At 41.8% G+C, this 23,324-nt stretch overlaps 1 protein-coding gene across 2 annotated transcripts in view; it reads right to left on the reverse strand.

The window, feature by feature from the left end:
- Positions 1-12,700: 12,700 nt before the first annotated feature.
- The window catches only part of LOC110499154 (elongation of very long chain fatty acids protein 6), a 41,208-nt gene continuing 30,584 nt past the window's right edge, over positions 12,701-23,324 (reverse strand). For both annotated transcript variants that reach the window (XM_021576105.2, XM_021576104.2), the window contains exons 3-4: positions 18,587-18,738; positions 12,701-16,525 (exon numbers count right to left, since the gene is read on the reverse strand). In XM_021576105.2, coding sequence (XP_021431780.1) covers positions 16,098-16,525; positions 18,587-18,738 — 580 coding nt within the window. In that variant the 3' untranslated portion in view covers positions 12,701-16,097. The remainder of the gene's footprint in view (positions 16,526-18,586; positions 18,739-23,324) is intronic.

Raw genomic sequence — 23,324 nt, forward strand, 5'->3', positions numbered from 1 at the left:
AGGATGGAACTAGTGTAACAGTATAACTTTTGACCGTCCTCTCGCCCATACCCGGGCGCAAACCAGGGACCCTCTGCACACATCAAAAACAGTCACCCACGAAGCATCGTTACCCATCGCTCCACAAAAGCCCCGGCCCTTGCAGAGCAAGGGGAACTACTTCTTCAAGGTCTCAGAGCAAGTGACGTCACCGATTGAAATGCTATTTAGCGCGCACCACCGCTAACTATGCTAGCCGTTTCACATCCATTACACTAGCACACTTTGTCTTTATTGGCAGAAACAGAGAAATAGACTGACCAATTCACACTTGGATTGCCTCACAAGAATAGCAACAATAGACTATACATGTTGAATGAATACAGTCAAGAACTAAGAACAGATATAGCCATTGGTTCACTCCAGACCTGACTGCCCTCAACCAGCACAAAAACATCCTGTGGCGGACTGCAATAGCATCGAATAGTCCCCGCGATATGCAACTGTTCAGGGAAGTCAGGAACCAATACACGCAGTCAGTCAGGAAAGCTAAGGCCAGCTTCTTCAGGCAGAAATGTGCATTTAGCTCCAACTCCAAAAGGTTCTGGGACACTGTGAAGTCCATGGAGAACAAGAGCACCTTCTCCCAGCTGCCCACTGCACTGAGGCTAGGTAACACGGTCACCACCGATAAATCCATGATTATCGAAAACTTCAACGAGCATTTCTCAATGGCTGGCCATGCCTTCCACCTGGCTACTCCAACCTCGGCCAACAGCTCCCCCGCAGCTACTCGCCCAAGCCTCTCCAGGTTCTCCTTTACCCAAATCCACATAGCAGATGTTCTGAAAGAGCTGCAAAATCTGGACCCGTACAAATCAGCTGGGCTTGACAATCTGGACCCTCTATTTCTGAAACTATCCACCTCCATTGTCGCAACCCCTATTACCAGCCTGTTCAACCTCTCTTTCATATAGTCTGAGATCCCCAAGGATTGGAAAGCTGCCGCAGTCATCCCCCTCGTCAAAGGGGGAGACACCCTGGACCCAAACTGTTACAGACCTATATCCATCCTGCCCTGCCTATCTAAGGTCTTTGAAAGCCAAGTCAACAAACAGGTCACTGACCATCTCGAATCCCACCGTACCTTCTCCGCTGTGCAATCTGGTTTCCGAGCCGGTCACGGGTGCACCTCAGCCACGCTCAAGGTACTAAACGATATCATAACCGCCATCGATAAAAGACAGTACTGTGCAGCCGTCTTCATCGACCTTGCCAAGGCTTTCGACTCTGTCAATCACCATATTCTTATCGGCAGACTCAGTAGCCTCGGTTTTTCTGATGACTGCCTTGCCTGGTTCACCAACTACTTTGCAGACAGAGTTCAGTGTGTCAAATCGGAGGGCATGCTGTCCGGTCCTCTGGCAGTCTCTATGGGGGTGCCACAGGGTTCAATTCTCGGGCCGACTCTTTTCTCTATATATATCAATGATGTTGCTCTTGCTGCGGGCGATTCCCTGATCCACCTCTACGCAGACGACACCATTCTATATACTTCCGGCCCGTCCTTGGACACTGTGCTATCTAACCTCCAAACGAGCTTCAATGCCATACAACAGATCCTCACTGAACTTCTGGAGAGAGTTTGCTGCACTGAAAGTAAAGGGGCTGAATCATTTTGCACGCCCAATTTTTCAGTTTTTGATTTGTTAAAAAAAGTTTGAAATATCCAATAAATGTCATTCCACTTCATGATTGTGTCCCACTTGTTGTTGATTCTTCACAAAAAAAATACAGTTTTATATCCTTATGTTTGAAGCCTGAAATGTGGCAAAAGGTCGCAAAGTTCAAGGGGGCCGAATACTTTCGCAAGGCACTGTAAAGCCAACACCTAATTTGGCCGCCTTTCGTTCCAGTTCTCTGCTGCCTGTGACTGGAACAAATTGCAAAAATCGCTGAAGTTGGAGACTTTTATCTCCCTCACCAACTTCAAACATCTGCTATCTGAGCAGCTAACCGATCGCTGCAGCTGTACATAGTCTATCGGTAAATAGCCCACCCATTTTTACCTACCTCATTCCCATACTGTTTTTATTTATTTATTTACTTTTCTGCTCTTTTGCACACCAATACATGACCATCTGATTATTTATCACTCCAGTGTTAATCTGCAAAATTGTAATTATTCGCCTACCTCCTCATGCCTTTTGCACACAATGTATATAGACTCTCTTTTTTTCTACTGTGTTACTGACTTGTTAATTGTTTACTCCATGTGTAACTCTGTGTTGCATGCTCACACTGCTATGCTTTATCTTGGCCAGGTCGCTGTTGCAAATGAGAACTTGTTCTCAACTAGCCTACCTGGTTAAATAAAGGTGAAATAAAAATAAAAAAATAAAAGAAGCAGAAGAGACATTTTCTCTTCTGAGGAAACCCTTAATATGGTTCTTATACATGTGATGTAGCCTATTTGATGTGTATATGTATATACAGTTGATGTCGGAGGTTTACATACACTTAGGTTGGAGTCATTAAAACACTCCACAAATTTATTGTTAACAAACTACAGTTTTGGCAAGTCGGTTAGGACATCTACTTTGTGCATGACACAAGTCATTTTTCAATTGTTTACAGACAGATTTACAGACAGATTATTTAACTTGTAACTCACTGCATCATAACTCCAGTGGGTCAGAAGTTTACATACACTAAGTTGACTAACTTTAAACAGCTTGGAACGTTCCAGAAAATGATGTCATGGCTTTAGAAGCTTCTGATAAATTAAGTAAATTAGCCTGAGTCAATTGGAGGTGTACAGGTGGATGTATTTCAAGGCCTACCTTCAAATTCGGTGCCTCTTTACTTGACATCATGGGAAAATCAAAAGAAATCAGCCAAGACCTCAGAAAACAAATTGAAGACCTCCACAAGTCTGGTTCATCATTGGGAGCAATTTCCAAACGCCTGAAGGTACCACGTTCATCTGTACAAACAATAGTACGCAAGTATTAACACCATGGGACCACGCAGCCGCCATACCGCTCAGGAAGGAGATGCGTTCTGTCTCCTAGAGTTGAACATACTTTGGTGCGAAAAGTTCAAATCAATCCCAGAACAACAGCAAAGGACCTTGTGAAGATGCTGGAGGAAACCGGTACAAAAGTATCTATATCCACAAGTCCTATATCGACAATGCCTGAAAGGCCGCTCAGCAAGGAAGAAGCCAATGCTCCAAAACAGTCATAAAAAAGCAAGACTACGGATTGCAACTGCACATGGGGACATGGATCGTACATTTTGGAGAAATGTCCTCTGGTCTGATTAATCAAAAACAGAACTGTTTGGCCATAACCACCATCGCAATGTTTGGAGGAAAAAGGGGGAGGCTTGCAAGCTGAAGATCACCATCCCAACCGTGAAGCACGGGGGTGGCAGCAATATGTTGTGGGGGTGCTTTGCTGCAGGAGGGACTGGTGCACTTCAAAATAAATGGCATCATGAGGGAGGATAATTATGTGGATATATTGAAGCAACATCAAGACATAAGTCAGGTAGTTAAAGCTGGGTCGCAAATGAGTCTTCCAAATTGACATTGACCCCAAGCATGCTTCAAAAGTTGTGGCAAAATGGCTTAAGGAGAACAAAGTCAAGGTATCGGAGTGGCCATCACAAAGCCCTGACCTTGATCCTATAGAAATTCTTTGGGCAGAACTGAAAAAGCATGTGCGAGCAAGGAGGCCTACAAACCTAACTCGGTTACACCAGCTCTGTCAGGAGGAATGGGCCAAAATGCTGAAATGTTATCTGAAAAGTTTAACCCAAGTTAAACTATTTAAAAGGCAATGCTACCAAATACTGATTCAGTGTATGTAAACTTCTGACCCACTGGGAATGTGATGAAAGAAATAAAAGCTGAAATAAATCATTCTCTACTATTATTCTGATATTTCACTTTCTTAAAATAAAGTGGTGATCCTAACTGACCTAATACAGGGAATTTTTACTAGGATTAAATGTCAGGAATTGTGAAAAACTGAGTTTAAATGCATTTGGCTAAGGTGTATGTAAACTTCCGACTTGAACTGTATTTGTGATGTGCTGTACATCAAATCAATTGCATGTGCTCCATTGCTCTGAATTTGCTCTCAATTGATAATTGATTATATTGGAAGAAAAAGAACAACAAATTAAAGATCTGTCTCAACCCAAAGTGGCCCATTTACAAAAAATAAAACTGAGTAACACTGTTCTTTTACAGAGGCCTTCTTCTCTTGGTGCTGTTGCACCTGATTGAAGCCTCGTGTTTTAAGTTCTAGCTTGCTTGTGTATACGGTTGTATTCTACAGTTGAAGTTCTGTGTTACCCTGTTGGGTAATTATATTCTGTTGCATCCTGTGGTAGATACAAGTACGTCCAAGGGACTCATCTGAACTAAGTTAGATGGCGAGTTATCCCGCTCTGTTGTCCTTACAACTTCTTTGATACAGTCTCTCTCATCGGTCGTTTGGCGAATCCATTACAAAAACAAAAGAGAACTTTGGGTTAGGGATGTAACCTTGGTTCTCTGAGTAGAGAAATGGGTCGCCAAGTTTTCATGTCGTTCCTCCACCTCCATGGGGTTTCTAGTAAAGTAACAGGATGTCACGCCACACTGAGTTTTATAATGACAAGTCACGTGGGTAAAGTAAGGGTGTGGCGTGACTGTACACATTTGATATTAAGCATTTAAAATCACATCATGTGAAGAGGAAGGAGTTCCCATAGGTCGTTTGGTGACCCGTTCTCTACTCAGAGAACCACCCAACATTTTCTTTTCAATACATTTTTCTTGAATGAGCTCCGAGCAATGTAGTTTTCAGGAAAATAAAATGCAGCGGATCCGTGGGTGCTCACACGACAGCGGCGGTACTTCGCATGCCTTGTGGTTAACAAGCTTGCCTGAATGTGGTCCCCAGAGCTGCGCACACTCAAATGTATTTACATTGGCTGGAAACATACAAACTGTGTGTGAGTAGGATTTTAAAAGAACAGAAGACAAAACACACATACATTCAGAGTAGGCTAGCCTTGGCCTAAGCTATGGAGCCATGAAAGAGAGATGACTGACAATAGTCTGAAGAAGTTTAGAAATCTTGCAAACGTTGAGTAGGTAGGCCTAAGACATATTTTCTGTAACTTTTAGTCAATGTGTCCCTCCCTTGCTTAGCTTTGGGATCGCAGCTAAGGGATTAGTTGTGGTCCCGAAGCAATCCCTTGCCCAAACTTGAGACCTTGTAGCCGTTTGAGAGGTAAGTCACACCGAAATTACTGGCTAGGATACCTGTAGCACACCATGTCGGCAGGTAGCCTAGGCTATCCATAATTGGTGGACGGTTCTGAGAAGTGCACAAGAAGAATGTAGACCTATTGGTCTAAATCCAGTTTTCAGATGCTACCTCTAAATCAAAATGCAAAAACACAACAAAGGCATCCATGTTTTATTTAGATTAAAATTGCTACATTTTGATTTAATACTTGTTTGTGCGCTGCTCTGTAATGTAGTCCAACATTATGATGAATATTACCTAAGTAAATACATGATTATCATTGTTGTTATGGTGTACAGTAGGCCTCTGGAGGACTCTGCGCAACTATAAACCTATAAATGTGTTGGCTGACAACCTCACAGAAATATTGCACAGGCATCATTGTGACAAGAGTAGTGGCAAAGTGTTAGAAACCACTTTATGTCACCAATTTCATTCTGAGAATAACAGGCAGGGGGCATTTTACTCTGAGAAGTGGGGTCGTTCTACACAATTTCAATCCTCAAGAAGCTTTTGTGGGCTGAAATGTAATGACCGAAATGAAAGCTGTCATTCTGAAGGTCATACAGAACATATATCATCTCATATAAACGCATTTTGTATAGTATCATCCGATTCATCCCACACATTCCAAGTCACCTTGGGCCCCGCATAGACCAGTATATTATGTCGGAAAACTAATCACATTGTTTCCACAGGAGGGCAGTAACTATTCAGCTGGACTTTAATGGCATCGTGAATCACGTCTCCCTGTAAAGCAACTACAATTTATTGAAGAGTTAGACAGTTTTGATTACATGGAAGAAGCCAGAAGGTAACAGACAAAATGCTGTAGGAAATATCACAGTACGCACATGCACATGCACACACACGCCGACAGAGATGGCCGCCTCGCTTCGCGCTCCTAGGTAACTATGCAGTATTTTGTTTTTATTACGTGTTATTTCTTACATTGGTACCCCAGGTAATCTTAGGTTTCAAGTCGGGAGGAACTACTGAATATAAGACCATGTCAACTCAGCATCATTACGACCAAGAATATGACTTTCCCGAAGCGGATCCTGTGTTTTGCCTTCCACCCAGGACAATGGATCGGATCCCAGCTGGCGAACCTATACAACGTCGTCGTACAAGGGGCAAACGAAGCGGAAACTGAAAGCGTGAACCACTGCTTTTAACCAGGGCAAGGTGACCGGAAACATGACCGAATACAAACAGTGTAGCTATTCCCTCCCCAAGGCAATCAAACAAGCTAAGCGTCAGTTTAGAGACAAAGTAGAGTTGCAATTCAATGGCTCAGACACAAGAGGTATGTGGCAGTGTCTACAGTCAATCACGGATTACAAAAAGAAAACCAGCCCCGTCACGAACCAGGATGTCTTGCTCCCAGGCAGACTAAATAATTTTTTTGCCCGCTTTGAGGAAAATACAGTCCCCCTGACACAGCCGCAACCAAAACCTGCGGACTGTCCTTCACTGCAGCCGAAGTGAGTAAAACATTTAAACGTGTTAACCCTCACAAGGCTGCAGGCCCAGACGGCATCCCCAGCCGCGTCCTCAGAGCATGTGCAGACCAGCTGGCTGGTGTGTTTACGGACATATTCAATCAATCCTTATCCCAGTCTGCTGTTCCCACATGCTTCAAGATGGCCACCATTGTTCCTGTTCCCAAGAAGCTAAGGTAACTGAGCTAAATGACTACCGCCCCGTAGCACTCACTTCCGTCATCATGAAGTGCTTTGAGAGACTAGTCAAGGACAATATCACCTCCCCCCTACCAGACACCCTAGACCCACTCCAATTTGCTTACCTACCCCAATAGGTCCACAGACAACGCAAGGTGAGGGCCCTTGGAGTGTGGTGTCAGGAATATAACCTCTCACTCAACGTCAACAAAACCCCCCTTCAGGAAACAGCAGAGGGAGCATCCCCCTATCCACATCGACGGGACAGTAGTGGAGAAGGTAGTAAGTTTTAAGTTCCTTGGCGTACACATCACGGACAATCTGAAATAGTCCACCCACACAGACAGCATTGTGAAGAAGGCGCAGCAGTGCCTCTTCAACCTCAGGAGGCTGAAGAAATTCTGCTTGTCACCAAAAGCACACAAACTTCTACAGATGCACAATCGAGAGCATCCTGTCGGGCTGTATCACTGCCTGGTACGGCAACTGCTCCACCCACAACCGCAAGGCTCTCCAGAGGGTAGTGAGGTCTGCACAACGCATCACCGGGTCAAGCTACCTGCCCTCCAGGACACCTAACACCACCAGATGTCACAGAAAGGCCATAAAGATCATCAAGGACAACAACCATCCGAGCCACTGCCTGTTCACCCCACTATCATCCAGAAGGCGAGGTCAGTACAGGTGCATCAAAGCAGGGACCGAGAGACTGAAAAACAGCTTCTATCTCAAGGCTATCAGACTGTTAAACCACCACCACTAACATCAGACTGTTTCCTGAAGTCTACTACTCTCTCCACTACTGTCCCGTCGATGTGGATAGGGGGGTGCTCCCTCTGCTGTTTCCTGAAGTCCAGGATCATCTCCTTTGTTTTGTTGACGTTGAGTGCGAGGTTATTTTGGCTGCTGCCAACATACTGACTCAACTCTAGCTCATTTCAATAATGGAAATTGGTGGAAATTGATGTAAAAAATGTATCACTGGCCACTTAATATGTTTACATACCCTACATTACTCATCTCATATCATCTACTGCATCTTGATGTAATGCATGTATCACTAGCCACTTTAATCAATGCCACTTTTATATGTTTACATACCCTACATTACTCATCTCATATGTATATACTGTACTCGATACCATCTACTGCATCTTGCCTATGCCGTTCTGTTCCATCACTCATTCATGTATCTTTATGTACACATTCTTTATCCCTTTACACTTGTGTGTATAAGGTAGTAGTTGTGGAATTGTTAGGTTAGATTACTCGTTGGTTGTTACTGCATTGTCGGAACTAGAAGCACAAGCATTTCGCTACACTCGCGTCAACATCTGCTAACCATGTGTATGTGACAAATAAAATTGGATTTGACACGCACACACACAAGCTTCTGACGTTTATGAGAGAAGTAGCCTGTGCAGTTTAGTACTAAGTAGGGAGTATTGGGGTGCCATAAGGAATGTTGTTAGCTAAGCCATGATAATTCCGAATCCACCGATCTGTACCTGTTCTCTCTGTGCCAGGGATAGTTTATTTAAATTTTCTGTTTTGATAGCAGCAGGTCAGAAACGGCAAGCTAGGCCACTACCTAATTCATTCCCAAGGGGGCTTCATGAGCTATGGTAGGTCCTTCTCTTACTCTCTTCTGATTGGCATGTGTCATTCTTTGATCAGCTTGCTGAGAATGCTCTCCCATAGACATACTCAGACCTACATTCATATTTGACAGACACAGAGACCGATGTTTATCCTGATGTGAGGTGACACCTCACAATTTTGACAAAACTATCTCCTGTAAAATTGACTTTCTCTGGTCTAGGACTTGTCACTCACTGTACCTGTAAGTGATATACAAAAGTTTACAGCATAATCAGCATATATTTTCTTCTCTCAAGTTGATGCTTAACACTTCTCACATAGCCAATGTGGTATGTAGGACATTCGAGGGTAGTGATGAAGATACAAAATAAGTAATTCAACATTACTCGTTGTGTATTCTTGAATATAAAAAAATGTTCTGACTTTGGAACAGGGCCTCCAAAAATCCCTGTGAACCTAAAACGCTGTGGTATAACCAACATAACTCAGGTCAAGTAAAGTTTATTCTTTTTAGCTTTAATTGCTTCTTTGCAAAGTCTCAGGGATGGTGCAGAATGTCAGTCCTCTTAGAGTAACGTCTGCTTCCAACTCACACGCAAACACGTAGATCCCCTAAACACAGCTCACTCTCCAGATCCCAATCACCTGTATGTCATTATCACACACTATTCAGTTCAGTTCTTTGCACCCCATCATTATGAGGTATTGTTTGTTTTGTGGCACACTTATTTGGAGCGGTGGTTTTCCTGTAATTACTCATCCCGTGTATGATAGTTTTGGCCTGCCTCACTAATGACGTATTTTGCCTATTTCCTTATCGGATTTCTTGTTATCAACCTATTGCCTGATCTCCAGGACGACGTTACTAGCCTTTTCCCTGCCTGTACTACTGCCTTTTTGGACCCCTGTGTAGGACCTTCTCCCTGCCCCTGGACCCAGCTACCTGCCTCCTCCTGTGGTCCTTTACAAGTAAACACCTGCTGCACCCTGCACTTGAAACCAGCTCTCTGTCTCCCATTGTGTTCATTACACTTAGAGGTTTCTCCCTCCTGCCATTGGCATCATCAGTATCAGTAGTGACATCTGCAAGAGAAATCATACAGATGTAGGATCTTAATTTGAGTCAGTTTGCTACAGCAGGAAAATAATCCTACAGGAACAAGAAATTTGGATTTTAATTAATATACATTTTTGTAGGGTGATTGATTTTTCAAAGTGGAAATGACAAACCTCAAAGCAGTTTCTCCTGCAACAGGGTGATCAAATTAACATCTGTATGTACACAAAAAAACAGTCATTGTTGTGTGTAACCACTTTCATTGGCTATAATAGCCTTACATTCAACACTGCTTGTGTAAACAGTATCCCAATTGTGATATGACAAACATAAAAAAAAAAATGAATCAATCAACGCAATAACACACAAGCTGGCCATAGCAATGGTCCTTCATAAGATGTATAGTATTACCTGTCTCCAAACTCATCTGCAGGTTCTCACAGAAACCATCCTCAATATCCTTCCCGACACTAGGACGCAGTTGGTGACATGACTTAAGGTCATGATAGAATGGCAATTTGTTTTGGTATTATTGGCGAGCAATTGTCACGTTCGTTGAATGGAAGAGACCAAGGCACAGCGTGATATGAATACAACTTCTATTATTTAATGAAGAAACATATGAGCGGAACTACAAAACGAACTTGCCGCTATAACAAGTGCTAACACAGGCAACTACACATAGACAATAACCCACAAAATACCCAAAGAAGATGGCTGCCTAAATATGGTTCCCAATTAGAGACAATGATAAACAGCTGCCTCTAATTGAGAACCAATCTAGGCAACCATAGACATACATAAACACCTAGATAGTAAATTACCCCATAAACCTACAAAACCCCTAGACAGTACAAAAACACATACATCACCCATGTCACACCCTGACCTAACCAAAACAATAAATAAAACAAAGAATACTAAGGTCAGGGCGTGGCAGCAATGCTCTGGGGAATCTTGATCGGCAGCCCCACCTAGTTGGCAATTTCTAGAAATCCTCCAATCAGAGAGCAGCTATTGGTCAAAATATTTTGGAAAACATGGCTACCGTTTTTGAGCTGAAGCCAGAGAAAATGTTGGACAATCACATCTCATATATTGCTTCACTACAATATTTCATCATGATACGTTAATACATACATACATACTGTGTTCAGTTTGTCATATGTCCAGAACTGTGCTGCATGTGTCCTCCCCCCACGAGCACATCACTCCAGTGCTGTTCAACCTCCACTGGCTCCTCATATACTACCAAATCCTGGTTCACACCTCTGGACCCAAGTAACCTGTCTCACCTCATTCTTACCCTCCTATCCACACACCCTTCACTCCTCCAGGTCCGTCTCCCTTCAGCAGCCCCGCAGCAGACTAAAAACTATGGGTGACAGGGCTTTCAGTTGCAATTCTCCGTGGAGGTGGAACGCACTTCCAGATGCTATTAGGGCTGCAGATTCTCTGTACTACTTTAATGTACAGCTCAAGACCATGCTGTTCAGAAAAGCTTTCAAGGACCTCTGCTAATTCTTTTCACATGTCCGCCGGATCTGACGACACCTGTATCTATATAGTTTGGATTGTTTTCTGTGTTCTATGTTCTGTGTTTTGAATTGTTTTTATTAATAATAATATGTCAAAAAAGGTGTGCCTTTGGTGGGATAAAAGCTCTTTACAAATTATTATTACGTTTAACTGCCGAAATAAATCCATGGTAGTGCGCATACTAATCGATTAGCATGCTAACCAACAGTCAATGGAAAAAACAGGATAATGCGCTACCTAGCTAGCCATGTAGACTTATATTTAATTTTTTGTTTAAGTTTTTTGTACGCTTAACTAGCTGGTTAGCATTTACACTTCTTAGCTTAGAACTGTGAAGTAAAAAATGACCTAAATCTAGTTATCCTTATGTCTGCATTGCCATTGACTTGACTAGCAGTAGGTTGAACGAATGCCCAGGGCATTGTTTCTTGTTTGTTAGCTGATAAATTCCAATAGCCTACAGATGTGGCAGCCAACAGCAAGCTATAGGAGATGAGTAAATAAATGGGAAAATTTTGTTTAAGTTGATATATGCTTCATATGCTCATCTTCTGAAAACATCTGAAACCCTACCTTTTCGAAGAGTATGCAACAGCACCACAACTCTGACCTCACTGATAGCTACTTTACTGAGGAAAAATAAACTTACTATGACTGTGATATGTTTTTGTTCCACCTAGCTATTTTAAGATTAATGCAATTAATGTGTAAATCGCTCTGGATGAGAGCATCTGATAAATGACTAAAATGTAAAACTATTATTCATGTCCATGTTGCTCATTGCTCCAGTGTCTCATGTTGCCAGCAAAATTGTATCATGGCCTTTAATGTGCTGCTGAGCCTGAGCTGGCAGTGCTAATGTATTAATTTGAGTTTTTGCTCAATCTGATTAGGCCTACGGCCCTGTGTCAAACTGCTGCCCATAGCTCACACAGATATTTACGGTCAGCTTGTCCTGTCCGATGGGACGTTAGTTGGTGAGTGAGGGTGAGGGGTCACCTGATACAGCCCTCTGATGGAGCGGAGAATCCACAAGAGATGTTATTTTACAAATTTTTAGGATCCCAGAATCCTTCAATGATGAGCTGACACATTAGAGAATTAGAGGGTTTTGTTCAGTGATGTAATGAGAGAATAATATTAAAGGAGAGGATGTTTGACTGTAGCTTTTCATGTACAGTAGGAGAATAGATCTAAACGCTATGTGATATTTCTTAATATATGTATATTGGTATGTACATGTGCATTTAACGAGGCACAGATGTATTTCAGAGGGGTATACTACAAAGCAGTATCAATGAGTTAGTCAGCTAACTTCGATAAATTAACTGTTGATTATCTGATTCAATAAGAAAGTCAAATATCTGTTTTTGGTTGTTGAGACAATTAGACCATGCCAAATTCGCGCTTATCTTCCAAAATGTTGAAGTTATTTCAGAATATTTAGGCAAGTTAGCTGGCTAACTCCTTGATCCTAATTTTTAGTATACCCCTTCAGATTTCAGCAAGAACGAAACAATGTAAAAGTATTTTAAAACAGATATGAATTTATTGTTTCAACATTTTAAATCCAAACATTTAAACATCAAAGCTCTTGACAGTTTTTTCCCTTTCTTATCAGTAACGTAGTAGATAGCGGACTCACAGGGATGCATAAAAGCATGTCTTCTTACACTCTACATCAGCAAAGATAATATACAAACACAAACTGTGTTCACATTTACCTAACAGAGTAGAAAACTGCAGAAGCATCATTTGGCACACAAATGAATGTATTATAAACTGAGTATATTCCCTGCGTATTATCGTTACGATATTTTACAACTAAAATGCAACCGTTGGTTTCAAGGTAAAGGGTGGACAACATGTATAATGTCACATCATGATCATAATATCATCATTATTGACACAACACCAGCCAAGTGAAATAAATATTTCTTGCAGATTCACTCTTCTGGTGTGGTCTTAAAAATGATTCACACTTCTTAACACTGCTAAGCTTATTGTACTATTCTATAACAATGGTAATACATTAATGTGCCTGCTGCAGCATCAGGTGTTATATTTGAGTAATATGAAGGATATTACATTAGGGCAGTGTAGCTACTTCATAAACACAACATTATAATAAGATTATAAGCACTACTTAAGACATTTGGCGACTACCAGCCATGTACAGGCTAGACTGGGGGGGGGGGGGGGGGTTATAAAACATGATTGAAAGGTTTAAAAAAAAAAATGTCTAGAAGTGCTTATGAAGGCAAATGTCACACACACAGCATCAAAATAGTCTGTATACTTTAAGCCATAACTACTCCCAGCTGATACATACATTACAGTAAATGTGCTCACACCAGTGTGGCTTTGGAAGGATGGGTAGGAAGGAGATAGTACAGTGCAGCTCTATTACAAACATAAAGGAAGACACACATAAGCTGCCAAGGGTTAATACTCACTAGAGGTTAGGTGTGCTTACAAGACACTACTTTCTGTACCTACTTGATTTCTAGACAACAAAACTATGTCACTGCCTTGACCTAAGCCTCTACTTACACAATGTATCCAATCAACACTGGTGGTCGTATTTAAAATAGGAGGAAACAAAAAGGAATATGCGTCTTTGTGTTACAGTATCTGGGTCATTCCACCAATTGACTACCTTTCTGGGTATTATAACATGTTTTATTTAACCTCATTTTAATATTATGTCAAAGAACAAATGTTTAACTTAATAAAAAACACTTTTTCCCATCTCAATTTTTTTTTACTATAGTAAATGCCTATTAAATGCCAAATATAGTAACATGGTTGACGGTAACAGGGTTGACGATTTCATCTTAAATCAGCCATTAATCCCCTTGTGACAGGGGGAATGGAAGCTTGTTGTGTTAAACAGGTAAGGGAAATTAAATGCAAGCTTCCCCCCAAAATGTTTTATTGTTAAAACATTTCAAGCCTGTCTATCTATGGGTAACAGGGTTGACATGTTATGCTCGACCCACTACGTTTCCCACCACAAAACAACAGGAAATGGCCAAAAAGAGTAGAACCAGCTCACCTGCTTTTACACTATGATTTGACTATTAGATATTCCATGTTCCTTTTGAAAAAATTAGTTATAGTTTCACTCTTTTAAAATGAGAGTTCAGTTCACGTTACAGAGTTGACCTTAAACGTAACAGGGTTGACATAAATTTCATGTGATTAGATCAGGTCAGGGCAACTTTGAATACATCATGAGGGGCCGCAGTGGCTCGCGGGTCTGTGTACTCACATCCCAGGGGGGGTCAATTGACCTGCAGGCCTACAACAGAGGGGCTGCGGACCGCCAGTTGCCCATCCCTGGATTAGATTAATCACTAATCACATGAAATAAATCATCATCATCAGAAATTACTTTGTCAAAGCAACAAAATAACTAGGGCTTTACAGTAACCAGGTTTCCATCCAACATTTTTATGCGAGTAAAGTAAATGTCTGATAGAAAATGTCACGACAGGCCTGATGGAAACAGCTAATTTGTTACGCTAGGTGGGATGTTTTTGTCTGTAAAATGTATTATGGGAGAAATGGCGGTATTCACAAATATTGATATAATAACTGTCATATCAAAGTAAACTCGAATTCACACCATGATATGGTGTGTGGTTCTCCCACTATGACTCGGGAAAGCATTCAGTTTATTAGGCTACAAATTAAATAACCCACAGGGCACACCCTGGTTGAATCAATGTTGTTTCCATGTCATTTCAATGAAATTATGTTGAACCACCATGGATCAGATATTGAATTGAGGTCTGTGCCCAGTGGGAAGTTATGATGAACTTCACAGGGTGGTAATAATGCACGGTGATGAGCTTGTTGCTCCTTTCCAATAAATATTGAGGGTCTTATTCTGGTGACATGATGATCGATCAGCTGCTGTTTGACAAATAAAAATAATCTCAGGGGACATCCGATTCTTTAATGAACACACAGAGAGATGTAATACTTAAAAAAACAATATAGTGCATTGTTGTGACGTAAAGAAAAACATTTCAAATACAAAAGTGCACAACTCATACTGCACAATTTAAGACAGGCAGAAGTCCCACAATTTCCTGGTACACTCCAAGGACCACCATAGACTTTAGATTTTAAGAAAATAAATACATTCTTAAGATATATTATTTACAATGGACACATTGTTCCAAGTGTCACACCTTTCCGTGCGCTTCTTTCCTCCCACCTATTCCCAGACAATTACCTACAACTAAAACAGAAAAAAACTATCCTCATTAATCAGTGCATTGGTTCCTTTTGATCGTCACTTCGTTATACTATAGGGTTGTGAGGTCTAATACAGTGAGACAATTCTCAGCGCTGGTCTAAAAAGCACCAGATTTCACTACAAGTTAGAGCCTTTCGGCATGAATAATGTCCTGTAAGTGACTGTCGAATTCATTGAACGTGCAGACTGCAAACGCGGTTGTAAACTGCCCTTGGAGAAACCTCAGGACTCATATGGCTGTGTTTTTCACTAGACTCTGACTGAAGCAGCTGGTTAAAAAGATTGATTAACAAAGCCACGAAATCAAAATGCAGTGAGTAGTACATTTATTCAAACTGAGCTGCACTCTCTATCGCCTTTTTTAAATTTAATGGGATATTATATTAATGTGTCCTGATCATGCACTGGTTCCCCTGTCCACTCTCAACAACCGTTCCATTATCGTGTTATCCAGGGTTCTAGTGAGTTAGATGAGCTACAGCAATACAAAGTTGGGGTGGGAAGAAATTGGCTTGCCACAATTGACGTGGACCCAGCAACCAGCAAAAACCAGTTGTGACTCACACATTATGGCACAACGCAATATTCTTCTCAACTAGGCACACTCTTAAATATGACTTGCCCAGTGTACAACTTGCCTCTGACGAATCCAGCCCCTACTTGGCCTTGGACTCCTTGTCAGCGGCAACCTTGAGGTAGGACTTGTAGAAAAAGGAGGCGAACAGGAGCAGGTAGCTGAGGTACATGAGTGAGCCCCAGGCGATGTTGGGCACGTAAGACGGGCAGCGCACTTCGTGCATCCAGTGGTAGACCAAGCCTAAGACAGCAAGCCCCATCACCATCTGCATGATCTGGGTGGCCGTGATGACCATGGCGCAGGGTCGGGGCACCCGGTAACCAGCCGCCCGGGCAGCATAGTAGGTGTACATGAAGGAGTGGACCAGGTAGTTCATGGTCATGAACCAGCCACCACCGGCCACCTGGTCCTTGTAGGAGTACCAGGAGTAGACCAGCACGGTAATGTGATGGTACCAGTGCAGGAAGATGAGGCGCTGCTTACGGAGCACGATAAACACCGTGTCGCCTGAAAAGGGAGGGAGGGGGAAATCACTTAGTTATACTCTGATGTTTGATCACTTTCCCTCTCTCTCAAACAATAGTGAACACACATAGTAGAAGTATAAAGTTGTGAGGACCAGCTTTTTGGATCGCACTTGCAAAAAAATTATTGGAAAGATGGGATGTTGTGGTCCTCAAAAAGACAATCAAGCACTAAACACAAACACACTTGCACAAACACACACACCATATTAGGAAGCATACTACAACATACTAGCGAACTCTTAAACTGAACATACTCTACAGTCAGGGACGGCGGAACAATTTTTTGACGGGGGGGCAAACATTGTTTTTGTTTATATTTTTCGGCTTATAATTTCTGACATTTGGTAGGCCATTTGTTAGTGTACTTGTCTGTAATTAGATACATGCATCTTATCATCTGTCATGACTTGTTGCCTTAGAAGATAGAAGACTAAATTAAGCCTTGCCCACAAGAATAATGTCACTAATCGATAGAATGAAGGCATCAATAATAATCGAGTTTACAGGTGTCAAGTTCATTTTCACTTCTGCTCCTCTCGCCGGAGTGAGGACGTTTAGGGACCAGGGAGACAATAGCCCAACTCTAAAACAATGACCCAACATGTTTATAATAAGATTTCTGGATTCAGATTTTGTGTGGTTGATAAACTGTCAGCTTTTATGTCGCTGACAAAGACGTTTACACATTCCTTAATCGCACATTCGCATTCTCTCAAGACGCTGAAAGAAAGAAATTATATTATTGCAGAGACAAAATTACCATTTTAATTCTGTAGGAGTTCATATTATATTAAGCTACATGTGAGAAGTTATAGGCCTACAGTCAGTGCCCAGACTTCATTCCATTTAACCCAGTTGAGCTTCGAAGGTGCGCAGACCAGGGGGTGGGGCCGCTGCTGCCACAACCCTACTTCTGCAGTCTCTGTGTACAGTACAAACTAAACTGGTCTAATACTGTATATTGTCCCATTCTAGAAGCATGCCCTTCCTGTCTCTTGCTCAGGAGGAGACATACGTCAATTATTCCCTAATGGATTTGTTTTTGCCACCTCAGCATCTCTGTCCATTTATCAACACTATTACTTCCCTGTCTGACTGACAGATGGGCAGAAGTGACTAGATTACTGCTCTGAGAGAGGGGACAGCAACAAAATGCAGCCACACAGGTCTTAATGTAATAGGCCTCTGCTGATCAATAGAAGTGCACTAGAAACTTCAAATGCTTCCGGAATTACATAAATAGACAAATTGTTTCAAGGTTGTTTTTTGTCCTGCACCAGCCTCCTTCTCTATGATTGGCCCTCTGACCTAATTTACCAATTACAACCCACTCCATTGCTCCCACTCATTGGCCAGGGCCAGAAATGACTTGTATACATCAGCTCAAGGTGAGCTGACTATCTTGCACTGCATGACAGAGAGGTATATGCATGTCTGTACTACATTACATACACTGAGTGTACAAAATACAAGGAACACCTTCCTAATATTGAGTTGCACCCCATTTTGCCCTCAGAAAAGCCTCAATTCGTCAGGGCATGCACTCTACAAGGTGTCAAAAGTGTTTCACAGAGATGCTGGCCCATGTTGACTACAATGCTTCCCACAGTTGTGTCAAGTTGGCTAGATGTCCTTTGGGTGGTGTAGCATTCTTGATACACACGAGAAACTGTTGAGTGTGAAAAACCCTGCAGCGTTACAGTTCTTGACAAACACAAACCGCTGCGCCTGGCACCTACTAACACACCCTATTCAAAGGCACTTAAATATTTTGTCTTGCCCATTAACCCTCCGAAGGGCACACCCACAATCCATGTCTCAATTGTCTCAAGGCTTAAAAATCCTTCTGTAACCCGTCTCCTCTGATTCATCTACACTGATTGAAGTGGATTTAACAGATGACATCAATGAGAGCCTAGCGTTCACTTGAATTCACCTGGTCAGTCTATGTCATGGAATGAGGTGTTCCTAATGTTTTGTACACTCAGTGTATTTCTATCTGAAGCATTCAGAACTGGACCCTATTTGGGACATTCCTTACCCAGCTCAGGGGCCTTGCTCAGGACAAAGGCGTAGGCCCAGAACTTGCTGACAGGAGCGCTGTAGAAGCTGGTGTCACACACCGACTGCTTAAAGCCACTTTTGTTGAGGACATGGAACATGTAACATCCGGTCCTGACAGCTCCGATGATACTGTGGAATGAAACACATATAGATTATGAGATAATGCAATAATGCATAGTGTTATGTGAATCTGCTCTGTCTAACTATAGGGAATTCACTATTACACACAAGTCATTGGTATACAAAACATTTTTAACACAAGTATAATGCCCATGGTCGATCAGAGTGGACTGTAAGTAGGTTTGTACACGTCTGAATTCAGCTCATATTTTTATACACCTGAACTATAAGCTTTGTGGTTGTCATAATGTAATGCGATATACATCTCTCAACTATATTATATACTGTCAGCTTTGCGGTGCCATGACGAAATGTGATATACCTCTCAACTATATGAACTGTCACTGTTGCAGTTGCCATAACGCTCTAAACCTGAAACAAGGTAAGAGATAAGATATATCAGTGGGTCACATCTCCAATTGGCTGTCCTTCCCCTGTCTCCAACCATTTTACCACCTCCATTAAGCCCAATAAAGACTTCGACACACATGGTCTTACTTTGTAAACAGGATGCGTATGCTTAGTAAACACTGTATCGATTTGTAGCTTTCCTTCTCATCTGTAACACACTGTGGCTACTTACAGAGTGAGTGTAACGTTCTGACCTTTATTTCCTTTGTTTTTGTATTTATTTAGTATGGTCAGGGCGTGAGTTGGATGGGCAGTCTGTTTGTTTTTCTATGTTTTGGGGTATTTCTATGTTTCGGCCTAGTATGGTTCTCAATCAGAGGCAGGTGTCATTAGTTGTCTCTGATTGAGAATCATACTTAGGTAGCCTGGGTTTCACTGTGTTTTTGTGGGTGATTGTTCCTGTCTCTGTGTTTGCACCAGATAGGACTGTTTTAGGTTTTCTCACGTTTATTGTTTTCTTAGTTTATTCATGTATAGTGTCTTCATAAATTAAAACATGAATAACCACCACGCTACATTTTGGTCCGCCTCTCCTTCAGATGAAGAAAACCGTTACAGTGAGGTCATTTCAATTTGGACACACTATGAAAATATGTCACCTCTCAATTGTAAATCACAAGGCCTGTGTTGTGTCTTGTACTATCATTAATGTGAAGACTTTTATATTATCAAATCAATCCTCTGTGTAATTATTATGTGATTAAACTAATCATGTAAACATTAACTAGGAAGTCGGCGCACCACGGGAAAATGTTGTTTAGAGTTACTATTTCCCAAATTGAACTCATCAGATATTTTCATATTTGATCGATTACAGTCACTTATTATTACCTCATCAGTCATATTCTGAATGTCGCAAACTCTTGGATATCTGCACGAATCCTAGCATAAATGATTAATCAGCGATATACCAATTAGGTTAATTATTTATTTACGAACTAACTAAGTAATCACACAGAAGTACATAAACACACACAGGATAGATTATGCATTGGTTCCTAACATGATACAATGAAAAATCATGAGTGGACTTAACCATAGTACCCTCAACACCATAGACCCTCCAAACTCATCATCAAGCTGGAGGCCCTGGGTCTCAACCCCGCCCTGTGCAACTAGGTACTGGACTTTGACGGGCTGCCCCCAGGTGGTGAAGGTAGGAAACAACATCTCAACTTCACTGACCCTCAAGGGTGTGTGCTCAGCCCTCTCCTGTACTCACTGTTCACCCACGACTGAATGGCCATGCACACCTCCAACTCAATCATCAAGCTTGCAGATGACACAACAATAGTGGGCTTGATCACCAACAACTACAAGAGGAGGTGAAGTCACTCGGAGTGTGGTGTCAGGAAAACAACCTCTCACTCAATGTCAACAAAGCATAGGAGATGATCGTGGACTTCAGGAAACAGCAGAGGGAGCACCCCCCTATCCACATCAAAGGGACAGCAGTGGAGAAGGTGGAAAGTTTTAAGTTCCTCGGCGTACACATCACAGACAAACTGAAATGGTCCACCCACACAGTGCCTCTTCAACCTCAGGAGGCTGAAGAAATTTGGCTTGTCCCCCAAAACCCTGGCAAACAATTACAGATGTCACGCCCTGACCTAAGAGATCCTTATTATTCTCTATGTTTGGTTAGGGTGTGACTCGGGTGGGAAATTCTATGTTTTCTGTTTCTTTGTTTTTGGCCGAGTGTGGTTCCCAATCAGAGGCAGCTGTCTATTGTTATCTCTGATGGGGAATCATACTTTGGCAGCCTGTTTTCCACCCGAGTTTGTGGGACCTTGTTTTCTGTTTAGTTACTATTGCCTGACAGAACTGTGCATTTTCATTTTCAATTTTGTTATTTTGTTTGAGTGTTTTTTAAAATTAAAATCAGGAACACTTTCCACGCTGCGCCTTGGTCTACTTTTTCCACCACCAACGAGAGCCGTTACAACAGATGCACAATCGAGAGCATCCTGTCGGGCTGTATCACAGACTGGTACGGCAACTGCACTGCCTTCAACTGCAAGGCTCTCCAGAAGGTGGTGCGGTCTGCACAATGCATCACCGGGCGGGCGCACACTACCTGCTCTCCATGACACCTACAGCACCCGATGTCACAGAAAGGCCAAAAAGATCATCAAGGACAACAACCACCCGAGCCACTGCCTGTTCACACCGAGAGATTGAAAAACAGCTTCTATCTCAAGGCCATCATACTGCTAAACAGCCATCACTAACTCAGAGGCTGCTGCCTACATTGAGACCCAATCACTGGCCACTTTAATAAATGGATCACTAGTCACTTTAAACAATGCCACTTTAAATAATGGCACTTTAATCATGTTTATATATCTTACATTACTCATATCATATGTATATACTGTAATTTATACCATCTACTGCACCTTGCCTATGCCGCTTGGCCATCGCTCATCCATATACTTATATGTACATATTCTCATCTCTTTTTCATTTGGTGTAACAAGCCGTCATATAAAATCACATTTTATTGGTCACATACACATGGTTGGTTAGCAGATGTTAATGCGAGTGTAGCGAAATGCTTGTGCTTCTAGTTCCGACAGTGCAGTAATATCTAACAAGTAATCTAACAGTTCCCCAACAACTACCTAATACACACAAATCTACCTAACCCTAACCCTTCAGATTTGTGTGTATTAGGTAGTTGTTGGGGAACTGTTAGATTACTTGTTAGATATTACTGCACTGTCGGAACTAGAAGCACAAGCATTTCGCTACACTCGCATTAACATCTGCTAACCAACCATGTGTATGTGACCAATAAAATTTTATATGACGGCTTGTTACACCAAATGAAAAAGCAGGGACAGGTAAGAAAGAGTGGGAGAAAAGACAAAGGACTTCACTATCATACACACAGCTGATAACTAGGCTCATTGAAATGCTAATACTTTGCACATCAACAGCCGCTCATTCGAAAGGAATTGTAATTTATATATTTACACCTATATGTTTTGTTGTCTCTCTGTTGAAATCGCAGGTCCGTCTGCTGGAGAGTCAGTCGACAGAAAGTCTCTGGTTTGTCCACCAGAGTCTTTCGTAGTTATAGCACTGTTATAATGGATACATCAGACGTACCAATGGTCGTTCGATAGGGAAATGTTCTCCAGAATGGATCTTTCTGAGTATCATTCAGTCGTTTGATAGGGAAGTGTTCTCCTCTCGTCTTCAGTCGAGTTTACTAGACTATTTTACATACAGCCTCAGACTGTGAATGTGTCATCTTGTAGTTTTCTTAACCAGCTCCATGCTCTCTGGTCTATAGTAGCCATTTTTTAACTAAATGTACATTTTGGCACAAGTGCTATTTAAGCACCTCCTATTTAAGCACTCAGGGAAAAAGGGGCGTTCTCTCCTTTTTTCGTAATGTCTGTGCTCACGTGGGTGTGGCCACCGACTTGGTTAAGACTTCATATGAAAAACAATTATCTCATTTAGAAGGCTAACATCACCTCACAAATAGTTTCATATTTAATCATATCAGTTCCCCAACATTTGGGTGTGACCCTGATCACTGGGAAATACACATTCAGAGATAAAGTTATGTTGTTATACTGTCCTTTATGGGATCCCGAAACACAACTGATCTGACATAATTGTTCTTTAAGTGCCCACGGACCACTCCAACTGTTTGAACGAAGATAAATATTGTTTCATTCCCCCATCTGTTGATGTTTTTGGTGGGAGGACTATCTTTGTTCCACAGAGGTTTATTTCCCTTAATATTGCAAGACAAGGAAGAGAGAGTTTCTGTAAGGCATTTACTGTCGGACAACTTCACCCCTCTCCCCCTCTGTAAGGGAGAGAAGGCGCTGTAGAGCAGACCCACTGTAACCTGATCCTTCGGATCCTTATAGGAGTCAAGACACCTGAAATGTAAAAATAATCCAATGATATTCCAGGAAGCCATCCCCAAACCCATGTAACTAAACACAAATCAAACAGCAGTGGGAATAACACAAGAAGAGAGCATTGAGACACAGTTGTCATTTTCAGGGAAATAATGTAGCTGCTCTGAAAACTGCACAGTCATGGGCAATTAACATTACATTATCAAATGTTAACTATCTATGTTATCTATGGTAACCAATAACGAATAACACCATTATCAACGTTAACCATCTGTAAAAACATTATCTATAGTTACT

This window comes from Oncorhynchus mykiss, chromosome 20, assembly GCF_013265735.2.
Source record: "Oncorhynchus mykiss isolate Arlee chromosome 20, USDA_OmykA_1.1, whole genome shotgun sequence".
Taxonomy (NCBI): Eukaryota; Metazoa; Chordata; class Actinopteri; order Salmoniformes; family Salmonidae; genus Oncorhynchus; species Oncorhynchus mykiss.